The following is a 25,891-nucleotide window of genomic DNA, read 5'->3' as shown; positions in this document are numbered from 1 at the left end:
TGCCATTTAAACAAACTTTCCAAATCTATTTTTTCAAGCTTAAGAGCAAGAAAGTAAATTACTTCACCACTACACCACTCAAACAAAATGCAACTCAAATTCTCAAACCAAATTAAATAAGAGCTGTTCCAAATGTTAGGAGATACGTTAAGGGAAACCTTATAATCTTGCAAAAATAAATGCATTGTGGGCAAGCTTCAGTTGCTTATTTTAAGAAAGAAACAAGGATAGCCATGCTTTGATTACAATAAAATCCAATACAGCATTTTAACATTGCCCCCCTCCTTGTTTTTCAAGCTTGCCTTTTTAGATCCAAGTATGCCATTAACATCCTCTAACTGCTTTAACCTTATAAAACAGAGACACAAACAAAAACAATAATATGCAAGTTGTAATGGACAAAACTACGGGATATAAATAAGTAGTCGGTGTTTATGAGGTTATAAAAGGAGCTGTTCATAAGTAGCATCTGCAGTCAAGCAAACTAACCCTTAGGAAAACGTAATGAGTCAAAGTGTCAATACTGGGCAGTGCAGAGGAAAAAGCAACATTTAATGATTCTGCTAATGTTTATTCAGCACGTATAGATCGTTCGTTCTTAAGCAGAATGACAGAATGCCATGTTAAATACTTCGGTATGAGCATTAGAGCTTTAAAGGTAGGTAGCTAGGCAGATGAAAAGAAATCTCGACTCTGTAATTAACTGTTACTGTACTAATTGCTAACATTCCATATAAAACATTCAATATATCAGTATAAATGGCAGCATCTTTTGGAATAGGAATTGGCCAAAAAGTCAGCGCTAGCAAATTTATCTATCCATCATCTATCATCTATTTACACACATACACGCACACACTCCCCCCCAAGATTCAGTATACCAAAAGTCAGGCCCCATAGTCAGAGTTAGGCCTCATATACAATTTATTATGTAAATTTCATTAAATGTTCAAATTGGTTGCCATTTTCTTAATCATTTGACAGATGACCTTTGAACATTCTTAAGTATAGTTAACATTTTCTCTGAAAAGAAAAATTGTGACTGACCTATGGGATCTGACTTTTGATATTCTGTCTACACACATACACACAAACTCCAGCTCAGTTCCTCCAAAAGAAAAATAATTGAGCTACTTAAGATACAATGCTGGGTAACAAAGCAAAATAAAATAAAACTGGACAGCTGGGTTTTCAGCAAATTATTATCATAGTTCCTCTGGAGAAATACTGAATAGTTTATTAGTTTGGATTTTTAAAAACCTGGATATATGTGGATTTCTGGGTCTTTAAATATTTTAAATTGTCTGCTGAATTACACTTTCTGGATTGATTGTTCTCAGTGTTGATAGGGTACAGTGTTGATAGGGTACTACCAAAATAAACAAATATGTTCTTGGGTTTATTTGTTTGGCATTTTATGGTGTCTTGCTATCATCTAGATGATTTCCAGGTGTTCCTATGACCTCTTCCATTCCAAGTGGTTTTCATATAGATATCAGCAAACAAAACATGAGGATCCTTTTTTTCATCTTGCCTTTTTCATTGTCAGTACAGCTGCTTGCTCAAGTTTCCAGAATATGTGAGAGTCCTAAGATATATATCATTATGGATACACATGCATGTCTCCTAGGGTCACATGAAAAGCTATCATAACTGTAGCCATTTTGGTTTATGGAATGCATAATAAAAACATTGCCCAGCTATGGATTACATAACACCTAGGAATAACTACACATTCAATCCACAAACTCCATGGTGGGGCTGATTTTGACGCCAACTTCATGGCTGAAGGATATGCCCTGTTTCTATGGATTCCCTTGCTTTTCTGTCATCCTAGCTTTCTTTTCTTTTCTTTTTTCTTTTCGTTCTAGTAACCCCTTGCCTGATGGAGAGTTTTTGGAAGTTTCTTTCAAGAAAACTGTTTTATGACATTTGTCTTAATAGAAAGTATCACCAAGCTATGGATTTTGTAGGGGGCCCTGCAGTTTGTTTGTGCTGCTCATGGTTTTAATTGCATTTTATTGGAGATAGATAGAGTGTGTGTATTTCTAAAAGGAGTTAACAAACCAAATAAACAACAAGAAACCTGACAAAAAGAGATTTTCAGAAAATGTAAGGTTGGAAGTTTTCATGTTAAAAACAGCACTATACACAGAAATTTAAAATGTAATTTGATGTTTTATACCTTATTGTTATATTTTTTAAAATTTGTTTTTAAATTATAAAATTTAAATAAAAATGTATTATAAAATACTAAATACATAAGTAAATGGATCATGAGACACCAAGTCACATGATATGAAAGCTGACTGTAATAAAAAATGAATAAACTGGGACTGAATTTGTACATATCGTGCTACTTTTTCACACAATTCATAGTCTTATATACATTTGGCAAATCCTCGTCTTATTTCTCAGTGAAAGAACTTCGACTGGCGGGGTCTAGAAGACGGGCCTCTTCTGCGGTAGCCCCTGCTCTTTGGAACATCCTGCCCCCAGAGGTGCGATTAGCCCCCTCACTCCTGGCCTTCCGTGAGCCTTTGAAGACCTGGTTCTGCCACCTGGCCTGGGGTGGGGTGGGAATACCTCAAGCATGGGGATGGCTAGCCCCATAGAGGCCTTCTGCCTTCAGCCTCAGATTTTTCATCCTCTTGGTCTCTCCTTCTTCTTTTTAGTAATTTTTAAATTAAGGTTTTATGTGTTCATATATTTTATGTTTTAATGTTTGTTGTGAATCACCCAGAGTTCCCCCATTGGGGGGAGATGGGTGGTCGAAAAATTTAATAAATAAATAAATAAATAAATAAAATTTTCATTTAACATAAAGGAAGAGATTTGTCTATATACAGGTATCTGTGAGAGTGAGCTGTAAGAGATTTAAATATCTACCAAAGTTGTTTATTATTATTTAATCTGCTGGATTTAGGTCTGTCTAGGTTACAGTTGTTAGGAAATATTTCACCGATAGGGATAAAACCCACAATATTATATATGACTGGTAGTTAAACTTCTAGAATTTTAGAGATATGGAATAAGCAGGATTAGTCAGTTAGTGAAGAATTAGAAGAATTAAGTCTACATGACACAAAGGAAAGGTTTGTGTCAAACAACTGCTGAAATGGTTCCAGATAAGGTATAGAAACTAATGATGCAAATCAGCCTTTTTTGAATTCTGATTCTTCCAGATATTCTGTGGCTACAAACTGCAGAATTTTCCATCAGTCCAGTTAATGATCATGCTGCAAGAGGGTTTTCACTCTAACATACCTGGAGGGAAATCAGTTTAAGAAGGATAGTCACACAATTCAAGTAGTATGGTCAGGAAAAAAATACTACCTATTTTAACCCAGCAGTTCATAGAAAAGTTTGAAAAATCAAAATAAACTAACTAATATAGATTATTTATTTTTTAAGGAATCCAAATAATCTAATCTCTAATATTCATCTACCAAAAGGTTTTTTTTCCCCCTGGCTATGTACTGGAGATCAATCTAAGGAATGATCATGTGATAAAAATTTTCAGGCAACTGCACTAAAAGTTAAATGCAAAATCTAAGCTAAAATGATGACTTCAAGCTATCAATCAACAATGATTTTTTTTTTAACTGTGTAAGGTCATGGACTTGCCAGCAAATGCTAATTCTCAAGTTCTACTATCAATCTGAAAGCTGAGAAATATTTTTTTTCCCTTGCAGTGCCAAATTGTTATTGTTTGCTTTAGAATATGACATTTGACCAGAATGATTAGCAGCAATTTAACCAAAATACCCTGACATCTCAGATTTCACTTTCAACTTTAGAAGTACAGGAAGTAGGATGTTACAAAACGGTTAGGACCCAGATGAAAAGCTAGTGATAATGAAAAGTTAAGGAAAAATATAAATGTTCCTGTTCTAAAACTGGAATTGCTAAGTGCTTTTATTATTCATTTGTCTATTAAAATTTCTAAATATTATTTATAAATACTGAGGAAAAGTACAAAAACCTTTATTTATTACCCATACCAAAAATATCCATTGAAATTAGTCACACAACACCAAGTAACACGACAATTAACGATCAGCATAATACGATTGAAGAGCAGCTAAAACTACAACAGACAGGCATACCTAAATTAAGATGCCTGTGCAAATAAAACATGTTGACTTGGGATGGAAAAGTATGCAGTGCTACCATTAATTGTTCCTTTATGGTGTAGTAATTCCTGACTGAGAACCAGTTTGGTGTGGTGGCTAAGGTACCAGCTACAACTAGGAGACTATGAGTTCTAGTCCCTCGTCAGCCCTGGGAAGAAGCCAAGGGCATCCACTTCTGAAATCTTGCCAAGAAAACTGCAGAGATTTGTCCAGGCAGTTGCCAAGAGTCAACACTGACTTGAAGGCATTAAACTGTTGAGCAGAGGGCAGCAATACTCCTGTTGTGCAGAGTGCAGCAATACTTCCAAGAAAGTTGCCCAGGAAAAATACACATCAGCATGAGAGATTTACAAAATGCAATGTCCATATCTTGTTATCTAAAGAAATCCAGCCAGAAAATATATACTATCTGGTGTTTATTGATAAAAAATCCAAAACTCCATAAAATACAAGTTTCATACAAAATATAGGAAAAAACACGTCTTCTCATGTATTTTAGCATCCAAGACTTATCTATTACACAAGCTTAACAAAGTCTCTAGCCAAAAACTCCCAGAGAAGAGGTACACTACTTGGTTATTAGTTACAACTACATAACCCATAAAAACTGACTACATGGTGGCTAAAACTCTACTGAGAGGCTGGACATATAATCCTCCCATTATATTGCCAATATGTACCCTCCCACTGAGTAACTAGCATACAGACGCCAATAGGTGGCAGTAAATAGCAGTATACGTGCAAACTAAAAAGACTAAACTAAGTCACACGGTTTACTTAGCCACAACAATACTGTTTTGCAGATAACGAGATGAATCCTTCCCATGAGAAAATCCTAACATAAACCCACACACACACTTGATATGAACCTGAGGAGAAATAATGTCTTATACTTGGTTCTTTTAGTAATAAAAGGATAATATTATTATTAAGACCAACTATTAAAGGAGTGAACAAATCCTCCTATTCACTAGAGGTCTTCTACAAGGCCATGTCAAGTATTTGTTAATTAGAATATCTACATTTCATCCTTTCTCCAGTAGCTCAGGATGCTATATGTTTTTGTACCCCATGTTATCATTATAACAACTTCTGAAGCTGGATAGGCTCCCCATCAGTGATGATGACTGACCAAAAATCACTCAATGAGCTTCATGGATCAGTGAGGATTTGAGCCCTAATTCAACACTGCAGCCACTACATGCAGGAAATAGTCAATACTAGGCAATCCCAGGTTCTACCATAGAGAATTCACATTATATTCATTACTCAAATGATTATGGCCTTTGCCTCACTGAGGGAACAAAAAGGAGAAAATAATAGTAACTGGGCAATCCAAACTAACAATCTAGACAGGTGTATTGAGAACACTCCCTAGCCCAGAACTGAAGCCTGATTGATTGATTGATTGATTGATTGATTGATTGATTGATTTAACCACATTTGTACAGCTGTCTATCTCACATAGTGGCTCTGGGCCATATACATAACAAAACAATCAAAATACATAAAAACGATTAAAACAACCAATTTAAATTAAAAGATAAAAATAAAATAAAAAACAAATGGCAGCAAAACATACAAAGCAAAGCATTCAATTGTCGTATAACCGTCCAGCAGGTTCTACTCTGTCATAGGACCCCCAAGCTAGTTGACAGAACCCATGTGCTAAGGGCCTTCCAGAAGGCCAGCAGGGTTGAAGCCAGCCTCATCTCAGGAGGAATGATGTTCCACAGGGTGGGGGCCACGGCAGAAAAGGCTCATCTCCTGGCTGATGGGACCTGCAACATGCCTCTCCTGACAGACCTGATGGGACAGGTAGATGTAGCCAGGGAGAGGCTGTCCCTCAAATATTCTGGTCCCATGCCATGTAGGGCTTTAAAGGTTATATCCAGCACCTTGAATTGGACCCAGAAGCAAACTGGCAGCCAATGCAGCTTGCGCAGCAGAGGTGTAACGTGTGCAGTTCTTGGAGCACACATAACAGCCTGTGCCACTGCATTTTACACCAGCTGAAACTTCTGGATATTCTTCAAAGGCAGCCCCATGTGCATTTTAACGTGCTAGAGATTGTTATTCCTTCATATATATAAAAATGAAACTATAAAAGAATCTTGTTGATATACACTGATTTTGGGAAACACAAGCATTATGCTAAAATTTCTCTTGGAAGCAATTTGATCAAGCATTTCATCTTCCTTCCTGAGATGAATTATCAAAATACAAATTCAATGTTCAACTCATGCCAGTTCAGCATATCTTTTCTGAATGTATTTGCAGACAGATGACCGGCTTCCCACATAGATTCTGCTGTATGGGGAAAACTAATTCACTGGGGAGAAAGTTCTAGAATACCTTTCTTAATCTGCTAGCGTTCAATATAGTTTCCTACTAGCAGTTTAAAATTGTTCAGTAACAGGAATTCTACCACATGGTTTATTTAATTAATCGTATCATTTTTTTCTTACAAATACTTCTCACAAGCCAGGAAACTGAGACTATTTTTTGTCCTTCCATTCCAAGTATGCAGTTTTATTCACCTCTGCAAGTGATTTAGGACTTTCTCTATTGTATGGAATTGTATATGGTACTCTGGATAGTTACTGCTCTCTGCCTATGACATACTGCTGCCTGAATTATGAAAGTTAATCTAGAGAGGCCTCTGCCTTGGGAGTTGCCAAACATAAGCTGAATGATCTAAGAACCTGTAGAAAAGCCATAGAAAAATTAATTTGCATGGTTAAAGATATAGTATTTACTTTAAAATAACTAAATAAACTTATCTATAAAAATTCACAAAGATCAAGGAAGAAACTAGATTGCTTTACAAAATATGATAGAATTTGCAAAATCCCCAAAAAGTAAGGTACCTCCTTGGTACGTCTTCCTTCTCACATAATCATTTTTTATGAAAAATATTTTAGACCAAATTTTGACATCAATGCTAGGGCAGTATCCGAGTAAACCAATACTTAATATTTAGTTACAGTGGTACCTCGGGATACGAACTTAATCTGTTCCGTGACTCTGGACGTATCCCGAGTTGGTCGCAACCCGAAGCAAATTTTCCCATAGGGTTCAATGTAAATCCAGTTAATCCGTTCCGCCCTCCGGCCGAATTTGGTCGCAACCCGAGGCAATTTTCTCTTCAGAGCCTTACTCCCGCCAAGCCTGCTCTGCATTTTCTTTGGAGCCATGCTAACACGCACCCCAAAAACCTTCGCAAAACACCGCAAAACACACCACAAGCCTCACCGAACGTCTCCTTGCTACCGCGACCTCGCCCACAGGAAGCCGTGACCGCGTGGCAGCAGGGAAAATGGCTGCGGATCCGGTTCGTAAGTCGAGGTGAGTTCGTAACCCGAGGTAAATTTTTCCTACCGAAGCTGGTCATAACCCAAAATGTTCGTTAGTAGAGGCGTTCGTATCCCAAGGTACCACTGTATTTTATGATATATAAAATTATGCTAAGTATGTGAAACTGTTATTTCTTGTCTCTAATAGCAAACTGTTCATATCAACTAGGATAATAAATCAAATGAAAACGCCTGGCTAAATAGGCATTTTGCGCCTCCAGGAGAAGTGACTTACATAACAGTTGAACTCCCTCCTGGTTACATTAAAGCGCTGACAAGCTTGGTTCTCATAGAGACACTCTTGGTTCCCAAGCCATTTGTGGGTTTCAGGCTAAGCGTAAGCACTTGTAAATGAATCAGTACTGTAGCCAGGAAAGGAAAATATTACTCTACCTGGCTATGATATGGCTCTACCTTTCTGCATTGGCTACAGTTTTGACCACCTTTTGCACTAGCTCAGGGAGGGGCAATCTTTTGGCGTCCAATGAGTTCATTTAGCATTTGTGGGGGAAGAGATGCAATGGGTGAGGCCATATATGTTGGTCAGGTTGGAATTTAGCAGGGTGTAACTGGGATATGCCTATTTTAGGGTTGTAATTCTAATCTGGTTTTTCAAGTTAAAAGAGCAAGAGTTCAGTTTTCAGAAATCACAGAAGAATGCTGAAGGTTACAAAAAGGGGACTTTCCACTTCAGAAACTAAACTTCTCAAATTATTTTCAAGAGAATCCCTATGTACAAATCTTCACAGTAGCCCAGTTCCAAGATTATGAGAACACAATGTTCTGTGACCTGATTACTCCTATCAAGGACCAATCAGAGCTTCTGAACCAGAACTAGGGAAAGGCACTTCTTACACTTTAGCACCCTTATCTAGTCTTGCTTCACACCTACATGTTGATTCAGCATTTGTACAACCTCATCTGACTTGGATGTCATTCCTAAACCTTTCATGGCCTTACCTAACAACTTCAGATAGCTGTTAAAATATGAAGCATAAGATGAATTGCCAGCACAAGTGCCATGATACTGAGCAGAAACTTTCCAATGCCTTTTTCCAAAATCACCATATCATTATGCCTCTGTGCAGCAAAATAGCAAGATGTTTGACTAGCAGTGCTCTCAAACGGGATTGAAAGGTCACGGAGAATCAACAGGGCTAGGATACAGAAGTGAACAATTAAGGAATGAACATCTAATAGAACAGTGCAGAAAAACGGGGGGCAAAAAACCCTCTTGGACATAAGCACTGTAAACATAAACCTTTTACCAAAGGGTGTGTCAGTATAATACCACACACACACACACACACACACACACACACAGGATGTACCAAAAGTCAGGCTCCACAGACCAATCACAATATGATTTATTAATATATTTTCCCGAGAAAATATTCCCGAGTGTTATTGTACTCAGGAATGTTCAAAGGTCATGCATTAAATGAGTAATGAAGTCTTTAGAACAAAATGACAACCAATTCGAACACTTAATGTAATTTATATAATAAACTGTCCATGGGGCCTGACCTTTGATATACCCTGTATATATATCTTTTACCTTATTGTATAAATAAGACGGCATGAATTTAAATTTCAACAAGACTAAGCTGTTGTCATACAAAGGATAAAAATAATCAATCCTGGAATGGAACATTCCAGAGAACTCCAGAATGCTTGGTTCCTCCTCCGGCTGTGCCATTCTGGCTGTTTCTGGGGTAGTTGGGTGATTTTCTGGAAATATATCCTCCAAACTGGAAGTGGTTCCATAGTGTTTGGGGCAAGGTATGCTGAAGGATGTCTGGAACTGCTTCCAGTTCAGAAGATTAATTTCTGGGAAACTACTAATTCCTACCCTTAAAACCTTCTAAAACGACTGAAAAACATGCTGAAGTTCAGCAGTGAAGTTTTGGGAGGAAGGGACATGCACATCTACTCTGAATCAACCAGTAACAAACCTTGTCCTCTATGTTAGGATAGCACTATATTCTTACAAAAAATGTTCCAGGTGTATTGGTCCTGGTAACACATGCGAGGTCCGCCCTATCACTCACAGTTAAATAGTGTATAAAAAGCAAACACTCTCTTGATAAAGTTTAACTCCATGGATATGTCTATGCAATTTTCTTGGTAGTAATATAAAAGTGGTTTGCCAATGCTTTTGGGATTTCTTTCCAGATTTCAACCCAGTTTAGCCTACAGCTCTGGGTTTTTCTGATGTTGTTCCATCCAAGTACAAACCAACCAGGCTCAGTCTTTTGCGGCTCAGCCAAAATTAGTTTAGTTGCTGCCATCTGCCTGTGCTAAATAGGTTCATAATAAATGGCAGGAAAAAAAAATCTGCCTTTTACATGCAGCACCTCTAGCCCTGAGATGGAATTAAATTATACAGTTTATTCATTTTGCTTATGGTGAAAACCAACGGAAGCAATTCATTTCAGGTGCCTTATTGTTGTGTGACCTTCTACTCCAGAATGAGTAACTACCTACCTGTGGACATATGTAACTAGCAAACACTTTGTGTAAGACAAACATAACTGCTGCTTCAGGTCAACCCATTGTCTCCTGCTGATTTTTTTTAAGGTTTAAGCTTCATATCCCAGAGGTTGATCCAAGGTAAACCAATACCACAGAGATAATTTGAGGCTTTGGAGAAGTATTCATCCTCGTTTTAAGGGTCTTGGGAGATATTTCCTAATTTTTATGTTCCTTCCATTATTGCCTGCCCTTTGGAATGATCTACTCCCAAACATACCGTTGGCTATAGGCCTTTAGGAAGGCAGTTAAGACCTGGATCTTCGCCAGGTTTTGTGATCAGGTTGAGGGGAGTCCCCAGTGGGCAAGTTGGAGACATTCTGAGTTCTGTTCAACATTTTATTATTTAGTATGTTCTCGTGGGCTATGTTATTTTGTATTCATTATTTATGGGTGATTTTTTTGTCTTTTGTACACTTCCCAGAGTCAGACACTTTGAATGGAGCAGCCACATAAGTGCCTAAATAAATGAATGAAATTTTAAAAACTAGTCTTAGACATATAAATGGAAATATCAATAAAATCTACAACACCATTTTCATATAGTTTAGTACAAGAGCTGTTGCAGGTGATCTGTATAGGCAAAGCATTCAGCAGTGGCAACTGATAAATAATCTAAGAGGAGAAAGTTGTTAAGACTACCTTCCTTTCTTTTGACGTCATAAGGAATTTTACAGTGTCCACCATGGCTTACAACCCACACTGGATACTGCTGATTCAGGCCAAAATACAAAGCTTCAATGAATATCTGGTAAAAGCCAGCCAAACCAGGATTACCTGAAAGAGAGAAAAGTGTAGTAAAAATATAGGCCACAAATAAAACACAATTCATTGTAAAGACTGAAAAATTAATATCCATCTTGTATCTTGTGCAAACTTCTTTTGTCAAATATTTTTCACTGTATGGACCATTTATACATTATACTCAAACTTGGAATGTAAATAGACTATATGCTATTCCTCATTATTTGTCTAAAAGTAATTCTTCAACTCAGCAGGCAACTTTCCCCCTACCAAAGATTAACACAACATGAATGAGTTTCTGGGGAAAAAAAGGACTTAATGATTTCATTGCATCGCTTTAGTATACAAGCTTATGATATCTCCAGCAATGTAGTCTTCAGATATGGTATATTATCCACATTTTTCAAGTTCTCAAGTTCCTGAAATGTTTAGTACCTGTTTCCTCACACAGGGAAATTAGAGCAGTTTACTTGAATTGCCTTTTTTAAAAAAATGGGTTACAATAAATGCTCTTTGAATAACATAATTCACATTCTTGTCTTTTCTTTTTCTTTTTTTAAATTGATACCCTTTGGAAGAACCACCAAAGATAGAGAGAACAAAGATTGCAGACCCTGCAACTCTTTCACACATTTTCATTCTTCCCCATTAATTCCACTGGGTGGTATAGAATATTGTCTCATTCCTATCATCAGCTGAACAGTGAAAGTAAGATTCATATAACTTTTGCCAAGGTTTGTAGTCAATTGCTCTGTGTAGCTTTTAACACCTGTGACTAATCTTTTTTTTTTTCCCCCTGACAGGAAAGATTTCTATCCTCTGATGAACTGAGTCACTACCTGAGATTTTTTTTTAGAAAGGAAATAGAAAAGGTCACAGAAAAAAATAAGGCCAGGTTAGAAGGAGGAAGAGAACACCTGCTAAGGCAAAAGGACAATCATATAGGTCATTTATCACAATAACTACTGACACTGCAAAATACCTTGAAGGGGTAGAAACAAGAGCCGCCAATATGAATACATATTTTAATGAAGAGAACAAAATCGCTGTCAAAAAAATCCTGAAAGAGCACTAAATACTGAACACTGCTTATTGTACTGTCTTTGTTCTTTTAAGCAAGACAAACATTTTTCCAGTGTTTCTGTCACAAAATGTGAGCAAATCATCCTTGGCCTTTGGTAGGATGATACGCAACTGAACCAATCACAAAACAAGGACTTTTATTTTACAGTAGCTTGCAGAACTATTACTAGGGCATCTCTATGGGGCCTGATGCTGGATACTAATGGATTTTAAGATGTCTGGTTCTGCAAGATTAAAATTCAAGGCTACATTCAAAGCTCTGTGAAGAGTGGGAACTCTCACTACTTCATAATCATATCCAATAATCTGATAGAGCAGGAGAAAGTATTTGTGGCCCTATGTAAATTTTTTTTAAAAAGAACCTTGGTCACCAATTGTTGCTTGCATTTACCCCACTCAAAATACATAACATGCATAATCTCACCAATCTTTATACCCACCCAGTTAAAAAAAAAGAGAGAGACATATTATCTCCACATGGCTGGTTGAGATAATACCAGCTAGCTCAAGAGCACCTAATATATTGAAGAGAGAAGTAAGAGTTAAACTCCCTCCAACATCCTCAGAACATGCCACCTTACGCAGGAAAATGCCTAAATTTCAGTTGCACAGTTCTGATCCATCTTATGGTAGACTTAAGTGGGAAGTGGGAAGAGTTTGCCTCCCAGAGGCCTCCCATTCCACCTCACCATTAAGATCCCCAAAGATAAAAGAACTCAAGGCCTCTCTTCCACCCTTGCAAAAAATCAGCCCTGTCTTTCTCAGTGACATTATTGCAATGCATCTTGCGTTATTACATTGCATCGGTGGAGCAAGTTGTTTACCCCCTATATTATATGAATTTTCAGAAACACTCTTTCTGTATACATTATAAGAACTGAGATAATGAGTAGATATCAAAAACTTTTTCTTCTTGTCAAGGGAAAACTGAACCAAACAAGATCAGTTAACTGATAGCATCTATTCTCCAAATCAGATCTTGGATGAAGCTCTCCACCCAGAGTTTTTCCTCCTATTTAGAGGGATGATGAAGTTGTTGTTAAGTTGTGGAGATTTAACATAGCAAAAATATAAATAGCAATAGAAACAAAGAGTTTGTAAAATGAAAGGACCCCTGCAAAATGGGTTAATAAACTAGCAGAACCAATGATGTCACTAAAGGAAACATCTGGCCTAGATTTATCTTTGCAAGAAGTAATTAAAACATGGAAAGTTGCTACTCTGGAAGGTTCAGAAGGTCTCTGAATAGCTGAAGAATCCCAATGATCAACAGGAAGATTCTGCATTTACATTTTTAAATGACTAAGTATATACAGAAGTCTTAATAGAGTGGGAAGGAGTTTAAAATCCAGGAAAACACTACAATTTTGGATTCACCACCACTGTTATTTTGTTTTTATTTTGCTAATAAAGAAGTTTGTCTCAAGTTGCTAGGACTTCCATTTTGAATAAAAATACCAGTTCCCATAGTCAGGAAAGCTTCAAGGCAGTCAGCAAAGCAGCATCCCAATTTTAATATACAGAAACCAGTCCACACAAAAATCAAGGGATTTAAAATTCTAAACAACAGGCTTTAACTGAACCCTGGTAAGACGGATTGGCTGTGGATTGGAGGCTCCTCTGTATCTGGGGGTTTACCATCTTTGGTTCTCGATGGGGTGGCACTGCCCCAGACAGACCTGGTGCGTAATCTGGGGGTCCTTCTAGACTCATGATTCCTGCTCAAGGAGCAGGTGGCAGTCGTGGCCAGGAGGGTCTTCGGTCAACTTCGTGTTGTGTGCCAGTTACATCCCTTCCTGGATCAGGAGTCCCTCCGGTCTGTCACTCATGCCCTGGTCATCTCTCTTTTAGACTATTGCAATGCACTCTACATGGGGCTACCCTTGAAGAGTATCCAGAAGCTACAGCTGGTTCAAAATGCAGCTGTGTGGGCAATCTTGGGTGCCCCAAGGATAGCACATGTAACATCCTTTCTGTGGGAGCTGCATTGGGTTCCAGTCTGTTTCCAGGTCCAATTCAAGGTGTTGGTTATCACCTTTAAAGCCCTACATGGCATGGGTCCAGGTTACCCGAGGGATCGTCTCACCCCCATTACATCAACCCATCCCACCCAGTCTGGCAGAGGAGGCATGTTGAGGATCCTGTCAGTGAGAGAATGTCGACTGGCGGGTCCTAGGAGGACAGCCTACTCTGCCTTTGCCCCCGCCCTATGGAATACTCTCCCCCCAGAGGTGAGGCAGGCCCCTACCCTACCAATTTTTCGGAAGCAATTGAAGACTTGGCTCTGCCAACTTGCATGGAGTGAGGAAAGATACAATCGACTCTGGGGATGGCTGGCACCTTGACGATGCTCCCTGAGTTTATTAACACCTAATTAACATCAGCCTCTTGGAAGTATCATATAGGAAGTTTGGTTTTCAGCATATTTTAATTAATTAATTAATTAATATTTATCTATTTTAATTAATGTTTATTCTATTTTACTGTGAACTGCCCAGAGTCACTCTGCAGTGAGATGGGCGGTGACAAATTTGAAATATAATAAATAAACAAACAAACAAACAAACAAACAGAAGGTGCAAAATACATTTTCATCACAGAAAAATATGGGGACACTGATCAGTATCATATTTTATAGTCAATCAGAATATGGGTCTCAAAGCAAATTTGTAAACCAGGACAAGTCCACTCTAAGTTTCATGACTGGGCATACTGTATAGCTGTTATTGTTGTTTTTCATACCAGGGACACCTGTATGTAGGTACAGTGTGTGTGCATGCCTTCAAGTCAGTGTTGACTCCTGGTGACTGCCTGGAGTTTTCTTAACAAGGTTTTTCAGAAGTGGTTTGCCGCTGCCTCCTTCCTAGGGCTGAGAGAGAGGGACTGGCCCAAGGTCACACAGCTGGCTTCATGCCTAAAGTGGGACTAGAACTCAGTCTTCTGGTTTCTAGCCTGATGCCTTAACCACGACACCAAACTGGCTCTAAGTAGGTATAGTACCATAACTTTACTGATTAGTCAATCAACCATAGCAAGACTATATGTAGGTGAAAAAGTGTATGATGTTATAGACAGGGAGCTCATACCTCTTTTGCTTAATTAACTGAATTTGGGACGAAGAGAGAGTCAAAGTAACGTCCCCTTCAAGTCCAGCTCAACCTCTAATGAATTAATAAATACATTCATGTAGCTTTTCTAGCAATAATACAGAACCTTGGTTTGCCTTTGATTTGGATGTTTTTATACTTCCTAATCTAGTCTACAGTCATGATATAAACTGAAGATCTCCTATTGGACAAGTTGAGCAACAAATATAAAAAAAAATCAGCATGTACTGTATCTCCAGTGTTCTTCATTTAAAAAAAAATACCTCTATTTGAATTATTCTATAAAGCTGCCCCATATCTCTTCATGCTCTTAGGAGTTTATTCTCCTCCAATCACCTTTAAAACTTTAAGGATTGCTTAGTGCTAACTTGAGTATCTAGAAAAGATGGTCAAGAAAAGAAAGATGCCTAGACAAGAAAGACTATTTACATATCCATTGGCAATCTTGAGCTAACTAATGTTTATCTGTCACTTAAGACAGAAGGCCATCAGATTCATATCTTTACTAATTTCCTGAAGAAACATGGACCTCTTACTTTACAATGCAAGATCAATATACTTTTCATCCTTCTCTGCCATACAAACATATTTATTATTTATTTTATTTAATTTTATTTATTAAATTTATTTGCCGCCCATCTCCCCCAAAGGATGACTCTGGGTGGCTCACAATTAAAATCAAACATCAAAGCAGTAAAAAATATAAGTATCCACATTAAATTAGCTTTAAAAAAATCATACTAGATAAAAAGACTATATACATAAGACTATAACACTCAAGATGACGAGTGGGCAGAATCAATAACCCCACGAGCCAATTCCAACGATGCGAGCCCCCATCAGGACTCCAGGCTATCTGGCAAAGCCAAAATTTCACATTCTTCCTGAAGGCCATGAGAGTGGGGGCACACTGCACCTCAGGTGGTAAGTAGTTCCACAGAGCAGGAGCCATGGCAGAAAAGGCCCTCTTCCTAGACCCCTCCAGTCAAAATTCCTTGACTGGTGTGCTCCGCAATATGCCCCTTCTGCCGGACTGAGTGAGGCGGGCTGATATAATGGGGGCATGATGGCTCTCCAGATAATCTGGTCCTGTGACACGAAGGGCTTTAAAGGTAATAACCAATAACCTTGAATTGGACCCAGAAGCAAACCAGCAACCAATGCAACTCTCATAACAGAGGTATTATATGGGCCACCCGATGGCATTCAGAACTGCCCACGCCGCTGCATTTTGTGCCAGCTGCAGCTTCCGGATACTCTTCAAGGGTAGCCCGATGTAGAGTGCATTGCAGTAATCCAACCAGGAGGTCACCAGGGCATGAGTTACTGTGCAGAGAGCCTCCCGATCCAGCCACCTTTAGGAATAGTGAATATGTTTGTATGGCAGAGAAGACTTATGGCTAACCTACATGACTCACAATGTAGAAGAGGCAGTGCAGATTTTTGGAAGGTACAGAGACTGCACCAACATGTTCCACCTACTCCATTGAACTCTGAGAAAATGTCACTACACTGATCCTTTAATTAATTTGTTGCTAGTTTCCTAACAGTCTGACATAATGTAAAATATGTAGAGACTTCTGAAGTTTTTTCATTATTATTTTAGCATTGTGCATTGTTCTGTGTAATTAAAATAATTCCACATCCAGATTCAACAGTTTGAAGAGCAGACAGCTAAATAAACTTTGGATACGGCAGTCTTCAATCTTTTGTCATTGGGAAAAATCCAATAATGGGAAACAACCAATGACCCAGACTTTACATAAATATTTTATTATGAAAGAGTATACATACTTGTCAATTTAATTATCTGGAAGAATGAAGTGAGATTTGTACTTTGTAACCTCCAAATAGGGGGAACAGTTTCTAAAAGGTGAAGTACGTTCTATTCAGAAGCACTCTGCAATTGCTTTTTATATCTCAAGGGTAACCAGAGATGAACATCATCGTAAAATCAAGTTCTTCATACAAAAAACTGTGAAAAAAATTGTACTTATCTTTAAAACAGCACCATCTTCTGGCACATGTGTTTCTACTTTACAGTCAGAAAGCAGAATTGTCTTAGGCATTATTATATTCTAATTGGTTTGTAATAAATGCCTGTCTAGTATCTCTGTTGAGCAAGAACTGGACTGAACAAACATACCTGATCCCAACATTAAGAGTGCTTCCATTGCAATCTTCAAGTCAAAGGAGGCAAACTAATTATTGCAAAAGCTTCAAGAACCCCTCTGGCTTCTAGCCAACCCACTGTATTTTGATTTCTTCACAAGTCATTGGCTAGACAATGATACTGTGATATGAATAAATTTAGCCTGCCACAGGCTAAATTTCATCATTTCTAAGATCAAATGCTTCCAGTTTCAATTAACTGCAATGTGACATCTGAATCCTAAACTCTATTAACTATGGTTTACTAAAACAAGCCAGCTTCAGAAACAGTGATATGAAACCAGTCTTATTCAAGCAGACATTGGATAATGTGAAAACTTAATATGAATAAAATTGGGGAGGGGGGAATGCTTTCAAGTCCCACTCCCAAAGTTCCTATACGTAGGGAGACATTGGGGTAAACATAGAAGTACCTCGCTTTTTCACTTTTAGTATTTGTGCATCTGCTGTCATCTCAAATAAACAATATTTTCAGGTTCAGACAAGAAGGCAAACCAAAATGCAAGAGAATGCTTTAGAACTCCTTGCTGCTATGCTAAAAGAAGACAGGGGAATATGCAAGCTTAGGAAATGCCAGTTTTCTTCTCATCAATCCAAATAAAGCCAATGAACATACGTATATAGGAGAAAGAGGACAAAATCTTTCCTCTGAATGTCTGATAGAGTGCCAAAATCTCCCAAGCGCAAATGTGATTGTTCAGAGATCATACAACTCTTTCAGAACTAACAGTACCTCCAGCTGAGTACAACCCAGCTTCAGTTTCCAGAACTGGCACTTTAATTTGGCCGTTACTGCTGCCAAGTATTACAGGAACCCAGAGAAATTAAGGAGAGGAGAAGGAAGCCATATAAAATGCAGCTGTAATTTGTACATGCAGTGCATATCGTGACAACACATCTGGATATTTTTTCTTTTATGCATGCTTTGTTGCATGGTGTCATATCCTAGGACAACAGCCTAAGAGACTTAAGAATGTATCCGAGATTTTTTTGTTTTTTGGCCTCATTTCCATTGATTTGATGATTTCACATTTCTCAGAAATCTTCCCTTGTTCTCAGATAAAAACATGGGAAGCTACCCTGTAACAAGTTAGATCACTAAGCCACTGGAGTGCTTCCCAGCTTTATTTGGGGAACCCAGAGAGATTAAGCCTGGGACTTATCTGGAATTCTACCACTGAACTACAGGCCTCCTGTATGTTTCAGAGGCACTGGGGAGCATTCTGTAAAAAGCAGAAATACAGTAGTTGGGAATGAATGAATGGATGGATGGATGAATATATTTTTTTATTTGAATTATATTCTGCCTTCCATTCTGGAGCAGAAGGTGGCATACGTAGTGTTCCCTCCTCCTTGTTCTTCCTTACAACAGCAACCCTGAGGTCTGTTGGGACAAGAGAGAGACACTGGCTCAAGGTCACCCAGTGAAGTTCTATGGCTGAGGGTGGACTTGAACCTTGGTCCTCCTAAGACCTTAATCACTGCCACCTCACTGGCTCTTTTTGGTCTTTTGCAGCGTGGCAGGGGAGAAATGAACATATATGGTCAAGATTTGGAACTCACTTTACTTTCACCTACTCATTTAACTTTTATGTTATTCAAATTTTATATTGTACAAATACTCCTGGAACAGCATGTTTATTCCTGGAACTGCATGTTTTGTGCCTGGTTGGTTCATAATATCAGGAAATGTATCTATCACTTTTTATAGCTTTACTAACCCTTTAGTCTGAAGAGCTCACCTATCAATACAGAGATACTTAAACTTAAGGAAATAGGTCTACCCCTTTTTTAATGAGAAAACTAGGAATCTAGGCAGTATCTGTCCACTTGTGGCCACAATATTCAAGGACAAAATATAAAGAAGCTATTAGATTCCAAAAACAGAGTCTGATAATAGTCATGAACATTTCTGCCAGGAAGAAAAAGAAAGACAAACTTTTAGACTGAAGTTCTAGACACTGAAAATCTACTCCAATACTATAATAAATTGGTTACTACTACAATCAGTTTCCACCCTCCAGTCTAACTTCTCTATTTCCCTTTTTAAAAAATCATACCAGATGACTTGATAGCACTGGCCTCTTATTCTGCAGAATTGTCATTTACTATTTTTTCCTTGCGTAACTGAGCAACTAGGATTTCAACAGAAATTACCTTCATACTAGTTCTACCATCTCCCCAAAGGGATAAATCAGAAAATGTCTCTTGGTTTCTTATCTCGACTAGTATCTCAATCCCTTATTGCCATATATACCTTTCAGGATACAAGTCCTTATTAATTTGTTTTTATGGAATTATATCCAAGCCTTTTACCTTCCATTTCCTAGAACCGATTTGATCAAGAGAACGTACATATTAAACCACCACCTCATAGAACTTACCAGGGATAACTAGAAATAGAAGTCTGGGCGCACTTTTATCATTCCAGAGATCTTCCCAAGGGCCACACTTTAGAATCTGGGTAGGAGCTCCATAAATGTAAGTGAACTCTTCACGTATCAAATCTTGCTCTTGGGAATCTGATTTCATGCTTGTTGCTGAGGAGAAAGTAAGAGAGTTTAAAGGTAACTGGTTAGGCATGTGAAATCATTCCCTAGTTGTTTTGCTTTATAAAGAAAGAAAGTTGCAGCAACTTTCTAGCCAAACAAGATACAGGAGTTTTTTCAACTCCTTCATTTCAATTCCCACACAGGCAACATTCCTAAGTTAAGGAAGTACGATAACAACAACTTCCTGTGTTATTAAACACTTGCAGAAGAGATGCTGACTTTTATCAGAACTACAACTGGCAAGTTACAACATGGCATGTATCCCAACGTTTTACACAATACTGTAAAATAAAGCTAGTAACATTGCCAAATCAAGGGCATGATGTTTGTGGCATGCAGAGTGAAAAATCAACGAGCAGGATAGCAGTTCAAGGCTTTCATTCCTGATGCACCAATTTCCTGAAAAGATGCTGAAACAAATGAATGAAAAATAAAAGTATCAAAGATTTATCTTAAACCTTGTCAAGGAAAATAAATACTGATTTAATTTGCTAGATTCAAACTCTTTAATACAAACTTTTCTATTAAGAAAATACTTCAATTAATGGAATAGATTAGGCCTGGAGGGAACCCACTCCATTTTCTCACTCCTGCACTCTGAGGCGAATACTGTATTGCTTTGGATGAGCGCTCCCGCTGCCCCTTGCAAATAGCATTTCCGGGGGTGGGGGGGGTGGGCGGTCCTTAGGACTGCCAAGAAAGAGGAAGGGGTTAACATTCCTTTTTAGACCCCCTCTGATGTTCTTATCAGTGTTCTCCAGCTAATGCCTTTTGCTAATAAAATCATAAAATATTGTGGCTCCATTTGATTCTGAGTATAGTTTGCTACACATGTGACTAATATGTCTTGTCCCTGCCACAGGACGAAGCAAATGGGTAATTACATACAGCCCCAACCTGAGTGAACACCAAGGTACAAGATTTCTCTTCAGAGAAGTTCTCTGTTGCAACCACATGTAGATTCAGGCATTGATGTATTTTGTTGTTGTTAGAAGTTTTGTAGTTCACATTATTTTAATATATCTCAGGACAGGTTTTAACCCAAAAGCCAGCATCACAAGACCACCTCTGCTGCTCTGCAAATCACTATTTATTCTTAACAGCTGAAAGAACGGTCCAGAAATTAGTACTGGATTTCCTTCTTTTCCTGCCAGAGCGCAGGGTGGGAAAAAACAATCTCCTGAGTCATAGTACTGTATATACAAAGCCAAGGGAGGCAACCAGGCATCCTCCGGAGGGACACCGCCCACCTCACGGCCAATGGTCAGAGATCAGGGGAGCTGCAGCCAAAACGAGACAGTAGCTAGTCCAAAAGTGCGGGGGGAGCGGGGGAATAGATGGAAATATATGACTTAGTGGAAACAGACACTGAGCAGGAACATTTCTTTCTTTTCCGCACCTGGATTGCCTCGCTTCAGTTGCTCCATCAGCCTCGTTATTTCTATTAGAGGACCATTCTTAGCACCGTAACTCCATGAAACAAGCAAAGGGGAATTTGCAAAAAGGAAAGCAAAGCTCCATCACCCAGGAAAAAGGAGGTGGGCAGGAAAAGGAACAGAAAGCAGGCACTCTCCGCGCAGGGAAGGGGACCGATTAATACCACAGGTTGCAGGAGAGGAGCACCAGGGAAGGGCGGAAAAACCAACGAGGCAGTCCTTGGCCAAGCACGTACCTTCCCCACTCAGCGGCTCTCGACCGGCTCCCAGCATCTTTAGGCAGGGAGAAGCACAGCAATTCCTGTTCCTTCCCTGCTGGCCGGGCGGAAGTAAAAACAGTAGCAAGAGACGGCCCGGCGCCCGCGGCTCTTCCGCCCGGCTGAGACGTAAACAAGGCGCCGAGACCCGAATCGTTCGAAGGGTTCCGCCCCTGCTGAGCAGGGAAGGCCAGCAGGGAGGTTGATAAGTTTGGGAATTCCGAATGCCGGTTGCACGAGGGCGTGCTTTCGCTTCTGGTGTGCGCATGTGGGCTCCTCACTCTTCATTCCTCGGTGGTCTGTCTGTCTGTCTGTCTGTCCTCTCATTCATTCATTCAAAACATTTATATAGCTGCCCATCTTGAACCAAATTCTGGGCGGCTCACAACCCCAAAATAAGACCACATCTATTTACTGTAGCCCTGGCACCACAGCTAAACTTTCCCATGCAGCCCGCAACAAGTTCATCTCACCAATCTCAGTCTATCCCAGCGCTTGGCGGAAAGCCGGATCTTGAGCACTTTTCAGAAGGTCAAAAGTAGACACCCCACCCCCACCCCCACCCCCCATTTGCTGTTTAAAACAGCTCCTTAATGCCTTGGGAACCCCATTGTTCCCCTCGCAGGATGCTTCCAGTCCTGAACTGAAACAGTCTTAGGTTGTTCCCTCTGAGGATTGTTCCCCTAATTCAGTATTCTTTCTGGATTCCTGGACAGGCATATGGCAATTCCCCATATCCTAGTTTTGTTTTCTATGCTCAGTTGCCCCTAATACAATAAGAGAATATGCCACATAACATTATGCATTTTTAGTGTAAAGTCTGCATTATCTGCCATCTTCCCACTTTCTTAAAAGGGTGTTAAATGGCCACCCAGGCTGCCCAGTATGGGAGTTGGGCTTAGTTATAGTCCCTTGTGCCAGGGATGGTGTCATATAAAAGGGAAAGGAATGCACATTTGAAGCAAGCCACCTTGTGTCCCAATTTGCACTTTGCTCTGAGGAAGCAGCGTGGCACCTGGTGGCCTTGTGAATTTCAAAGCCTGTTTTGAGAAGACTGGAGCAATGTTAGAGGCACCTTGCTGAAGTTTATCAAAAAAACTTTCTTTCAGAGCATCCCGTTGCCTTCAATGGCTACCACATTGTCCCGGTAAGTGGGAAAGCAGAACATGCACAAGAAAGCAGGACATGCACCCTCTTACTCATGTTCCCCAGCTGTTTCCATGTACCCATAATGACAAGTAGACAGCCATGAATAAATGTATCTTCCGTACATTTATCCATTTCATTTCTTCCAATGATGAAAGGCTAAAATCATATATGCTCTCATTTTCTGGGATTGCTCTGTTAAAGTCAAGTCTTGTGCATAAACGATATTACTTATTTATATACCATCTTTATTTTGTGTACATAATGCAGCTGTTTCCCCTTCTTTTCCCTACAACAACCTGTGAGGTGGGTTGGGCTGAGACAAAATGACCAGCCCAATATTACCCGGCTGACTTCCATGGTTAAGGGAGGACTAGAACTCACAATTTCCCAGTTCCTAGTCCAGCACCTTAGCCATTACACCAAACTGGTTCTAAACCACTACACTAATAAGTTTGTATGTCAATTCCAGTGCCACACATGAATATAATTGCACATACAAACGCAAAACAGTTTATTTGTTTCCCAAACATGGTTTTTATAGATAATTCTGAATGATAATAAACAACAATTTACAACATAGCAAATTGATTCTAAATTCCAAGATAGCTAAAGCAGGTTGAGTAAAGCAGTCTATGGACCTATTTGAATCTACTCATTCTACTCAAGTTCATTGGCTGTTCAGTTCTATCCTTATTGTTACAAATCCATCACCTCCGTGTCTCTCTTGAAGAGGAATTTTTTTAAAAAAACCTATTTTTTGCCTGTGAATAAATCTATTGGGGAAGACCCACGTGGCAGGAGAGGTGGTCTTCGAGCAAGATTCTTAACATCAGTCTCCTGCCCAATATTTATTTGGTTAATCAGTATGTGATACAACAGAAGTTAAGAAGTTTCTAAATTGTGTAGCCTATGATTCATTTGACAGAACAGAAATAACCTATGGTCAAAACTTGCAGATAAAATATTAATAATTGCCTTTTGATTCTCGCACTTCTGCATGACAGATCAATATTTAAGTGAGGTTTTCATCAGCAGATCATTTTTTAAAATAATATTATAGTAGAGCAGCCATGAAGGCCTTGGAAAGATATTCAAATGTTGTGAAGTGTCTACACCTACAAAGATCAGAACAGTGCAAGCCATGATATTCCCTGTGACACTGTATGGAAGTGACAGTTGAAGAAGCAGGAGAGGAAGAGTATTGGTGCCTTTGAACTCTGGTATTGGAGAAGACTCCTGAGAATACCATAGGCAGCCAAGAAAACAAACTGATCATCGAACAGCTCAACCCAGAATTCTCATCTGAAGCACAAATGACCAGGCTCAAATTATCCTACTTCAGACACATTATGTGAAAATCTAGCTCTCTGGAGAAGGCTGTATTGCTGGGAAAGGTGGAAGGAAAGAGAAGAAGAGGACAACCAGCAGCAAGGTGACTGGACTCAGTTACAGTGGCAATGCGTGCACCCATTGGGAGACCTGAAAGAATAGGTTACAGATAGATTGTCATGGAGAAAATCTGTGTGGTTGCTAGGAGTCGAAAACAACTTGACAGCACATAATCAATCAATACTGGGTTATTAATTAAGATGGTATCTGTAGTCTCTCTATTCAGGCATGTCATTGCAGATAACAAGATTGTTGTAGGCGTGTGAATAGTATCTGAGGCTTCTCCCCAAGCATATTCTTAGAACTTGAATTAGAACTTTTAACTTGATAAGAATGCAGTAAATGCCAACAGCAGATTTAGAAGGTTGCTTTAAGAAAATACCACAGATGACAATCTCTGCTCACATGGCATTGACTTCATGTAAGATATGCCATACTATCTGTTTATTGTCCTATTTTTTTTCTAACATTCAATCTAGGTTTTTAGATATAGCTCTTAAGGGGTAAGTTGACTGACTTTATTTTTTTCCCCTTAGTTCTCATTGTAGGATAATGTGACTGGCAGTGTCTAGTTTCACCCTATACAATCCTGAAGCCTGGTTTAAATGCTATCCTCTCATTGGTTTAATCAATAAACTAGGAATATCAGTATTATGAATATTTACATTTATTTACAATAATAATACATTATTATTGTTTAATCTTTTTTCTCCCTCTTTTTGTTGAAACTTATAGGTGAAATAATAAGGTTTGACTGACTGACCAACTGGCTGTTTCCATCCCCTAATGACTCTGAAATATTTTCTCCTTGAAGGAGGGAGAGGAGAACTACTATGTTTATTTTTGCTTGCTAACTTGCTTGGCTGTAGAAGCTGGAGCTAATATGCATCATATTTATCTTTTATTATTCAATTTATTCCCACTTTTCAATTTGTATCAACCCAAATAATGATTTCAGGAGAGTATAGCCTGTGGCCCTCAGATCCTCTCCAAATGTTGCTCCTGAATTTTAATTTTTAGCTCGACAGAAGGAAAATAATGAAGAATTAACTACACTGGGTTACTTTAAATTGAATTGTTTCTGTCCATCCAAATTTATTTTTCCTTGGTCATATCTATTCTTTGCTCTTCTCCCACCCATTTATTAAATGCAGCCTTGGTTCTGGTTGGAGTGTCAGGTCACAAGTAGCTTCTGGAGCAGCCACACAACATGGAAAAAGAAAGACCCTGTTGATTTAACAATTCAGATAGCAGTGCTGCATGCACACTCCTGTATGTTTCAAAACACCTTTTTAAAAGGATTTCCCTAGCCCTAAAAACAAGTTTGGCTATCCATCAGATAGTTTAGCTGAATAAGCTAAGTAGTTTTGGCTGATAAAGTTTAGTGTCTTTGTTGTTCCCAGACCTATGAAGACATCCCCTTGACCCACCAACATTTCACCCCAATTCTGCAGTTTATCGTCTGGTCTTGTCACAAGTGCTGGCTTTTTCCCATGCATGGGCCAGTCCAAAGGGAGCAGCTCAGAAAATGAGAATTGCTGAGACTGACTAATAGCCAACGTTAAGAATAAATTTAAAGGATAGGTTAAAATGCAATATAATTTTCTGTCTACAAATAGCGAGTTTCTGTCTCCCACTTTACCTCAAGGTTGAAGCCCGAAACCCTGTTTTAATAAAACACTATTTTTAATATTACTACAAGTAGACTGAATGAAAATGAGAAGTCCCATGTCTTCTTGTATACTTCCTCCATAACAATGAATTCTAGGTGAGGGTGCAGTGCCAGCCTCTGAGTACTAAACTTCAGCTCCAGATTTTAAATATTTTCTGTTGCAGTGATTCATAAGAATTTTATCTGCTCCTTTTTTCAGGGACATACCTTGGCCTCCCTGTATTCTTCTCTAGGTTTAACTGGGCTGTTGAATTCTTTGTTCCCAAGTTTTCAGGGTTACAGCTATCAAAAATGGAGAGGCACCAG

At 38.9% G+C, this 25,891-nt stretch overlaps 1 protein-coding gene across 2 annotated transcripts in view; it reads right to left on the bottom strand.

Moving 5' to 3' along the window:
* The window catches only part of LDAH (lipid droplet associated hydrolase), a 103,385-nt gene extending 81,892 nt beyond the window's left edge, over positions 1-21,493 (bottom strand). For both annotated transcript variants that reach the window (XR_015795181.1, XM_088135637.1), the window contains exons 1-3: positions 21,355-21,493; positions 19,515-19,670; positions 10,667-10,801 (exon numbers count right to left, since the gene is read on the bottom strand). Coding sequence is in view for 1 of the 2 variants with exons in the window: in XM_088135637.1 (XP_087991763.1) it covers positions 10,667-10,801; positions 19,515-19,670; positions 21,355-21,391 (328 nt within the window). In the remaining variant the exon portion in view is untranslated. The remainder of the gene's footprint in view (positions 1-10,666; positions 10,802-19,514; positions 19,671-21,354) is intronic.
* Positions 21,494-25,891: the final 4,398 nt, after the last annotated feature.

This window comes from Python bivittatus, unplaced genomic scaffold (genome assembly GCF_059951505.1).
Source record: "Python bivittatus isolate LINGU-HERP-01145 unplaced genomic scaffold, Pbiv_v1 ctg000020_np1212, whole genome shotgun sequence".
Lineage (NCBI taxonomy): Eukaryota > Metazoa > Chordata > Lepidosauria > Squamata > Pythonidae > Python > Python bivittatus.
Note: the sequence above shows the minus strand (reverse complement) of the source record. Positions and strands in the feature narration are given on the sequence as shown.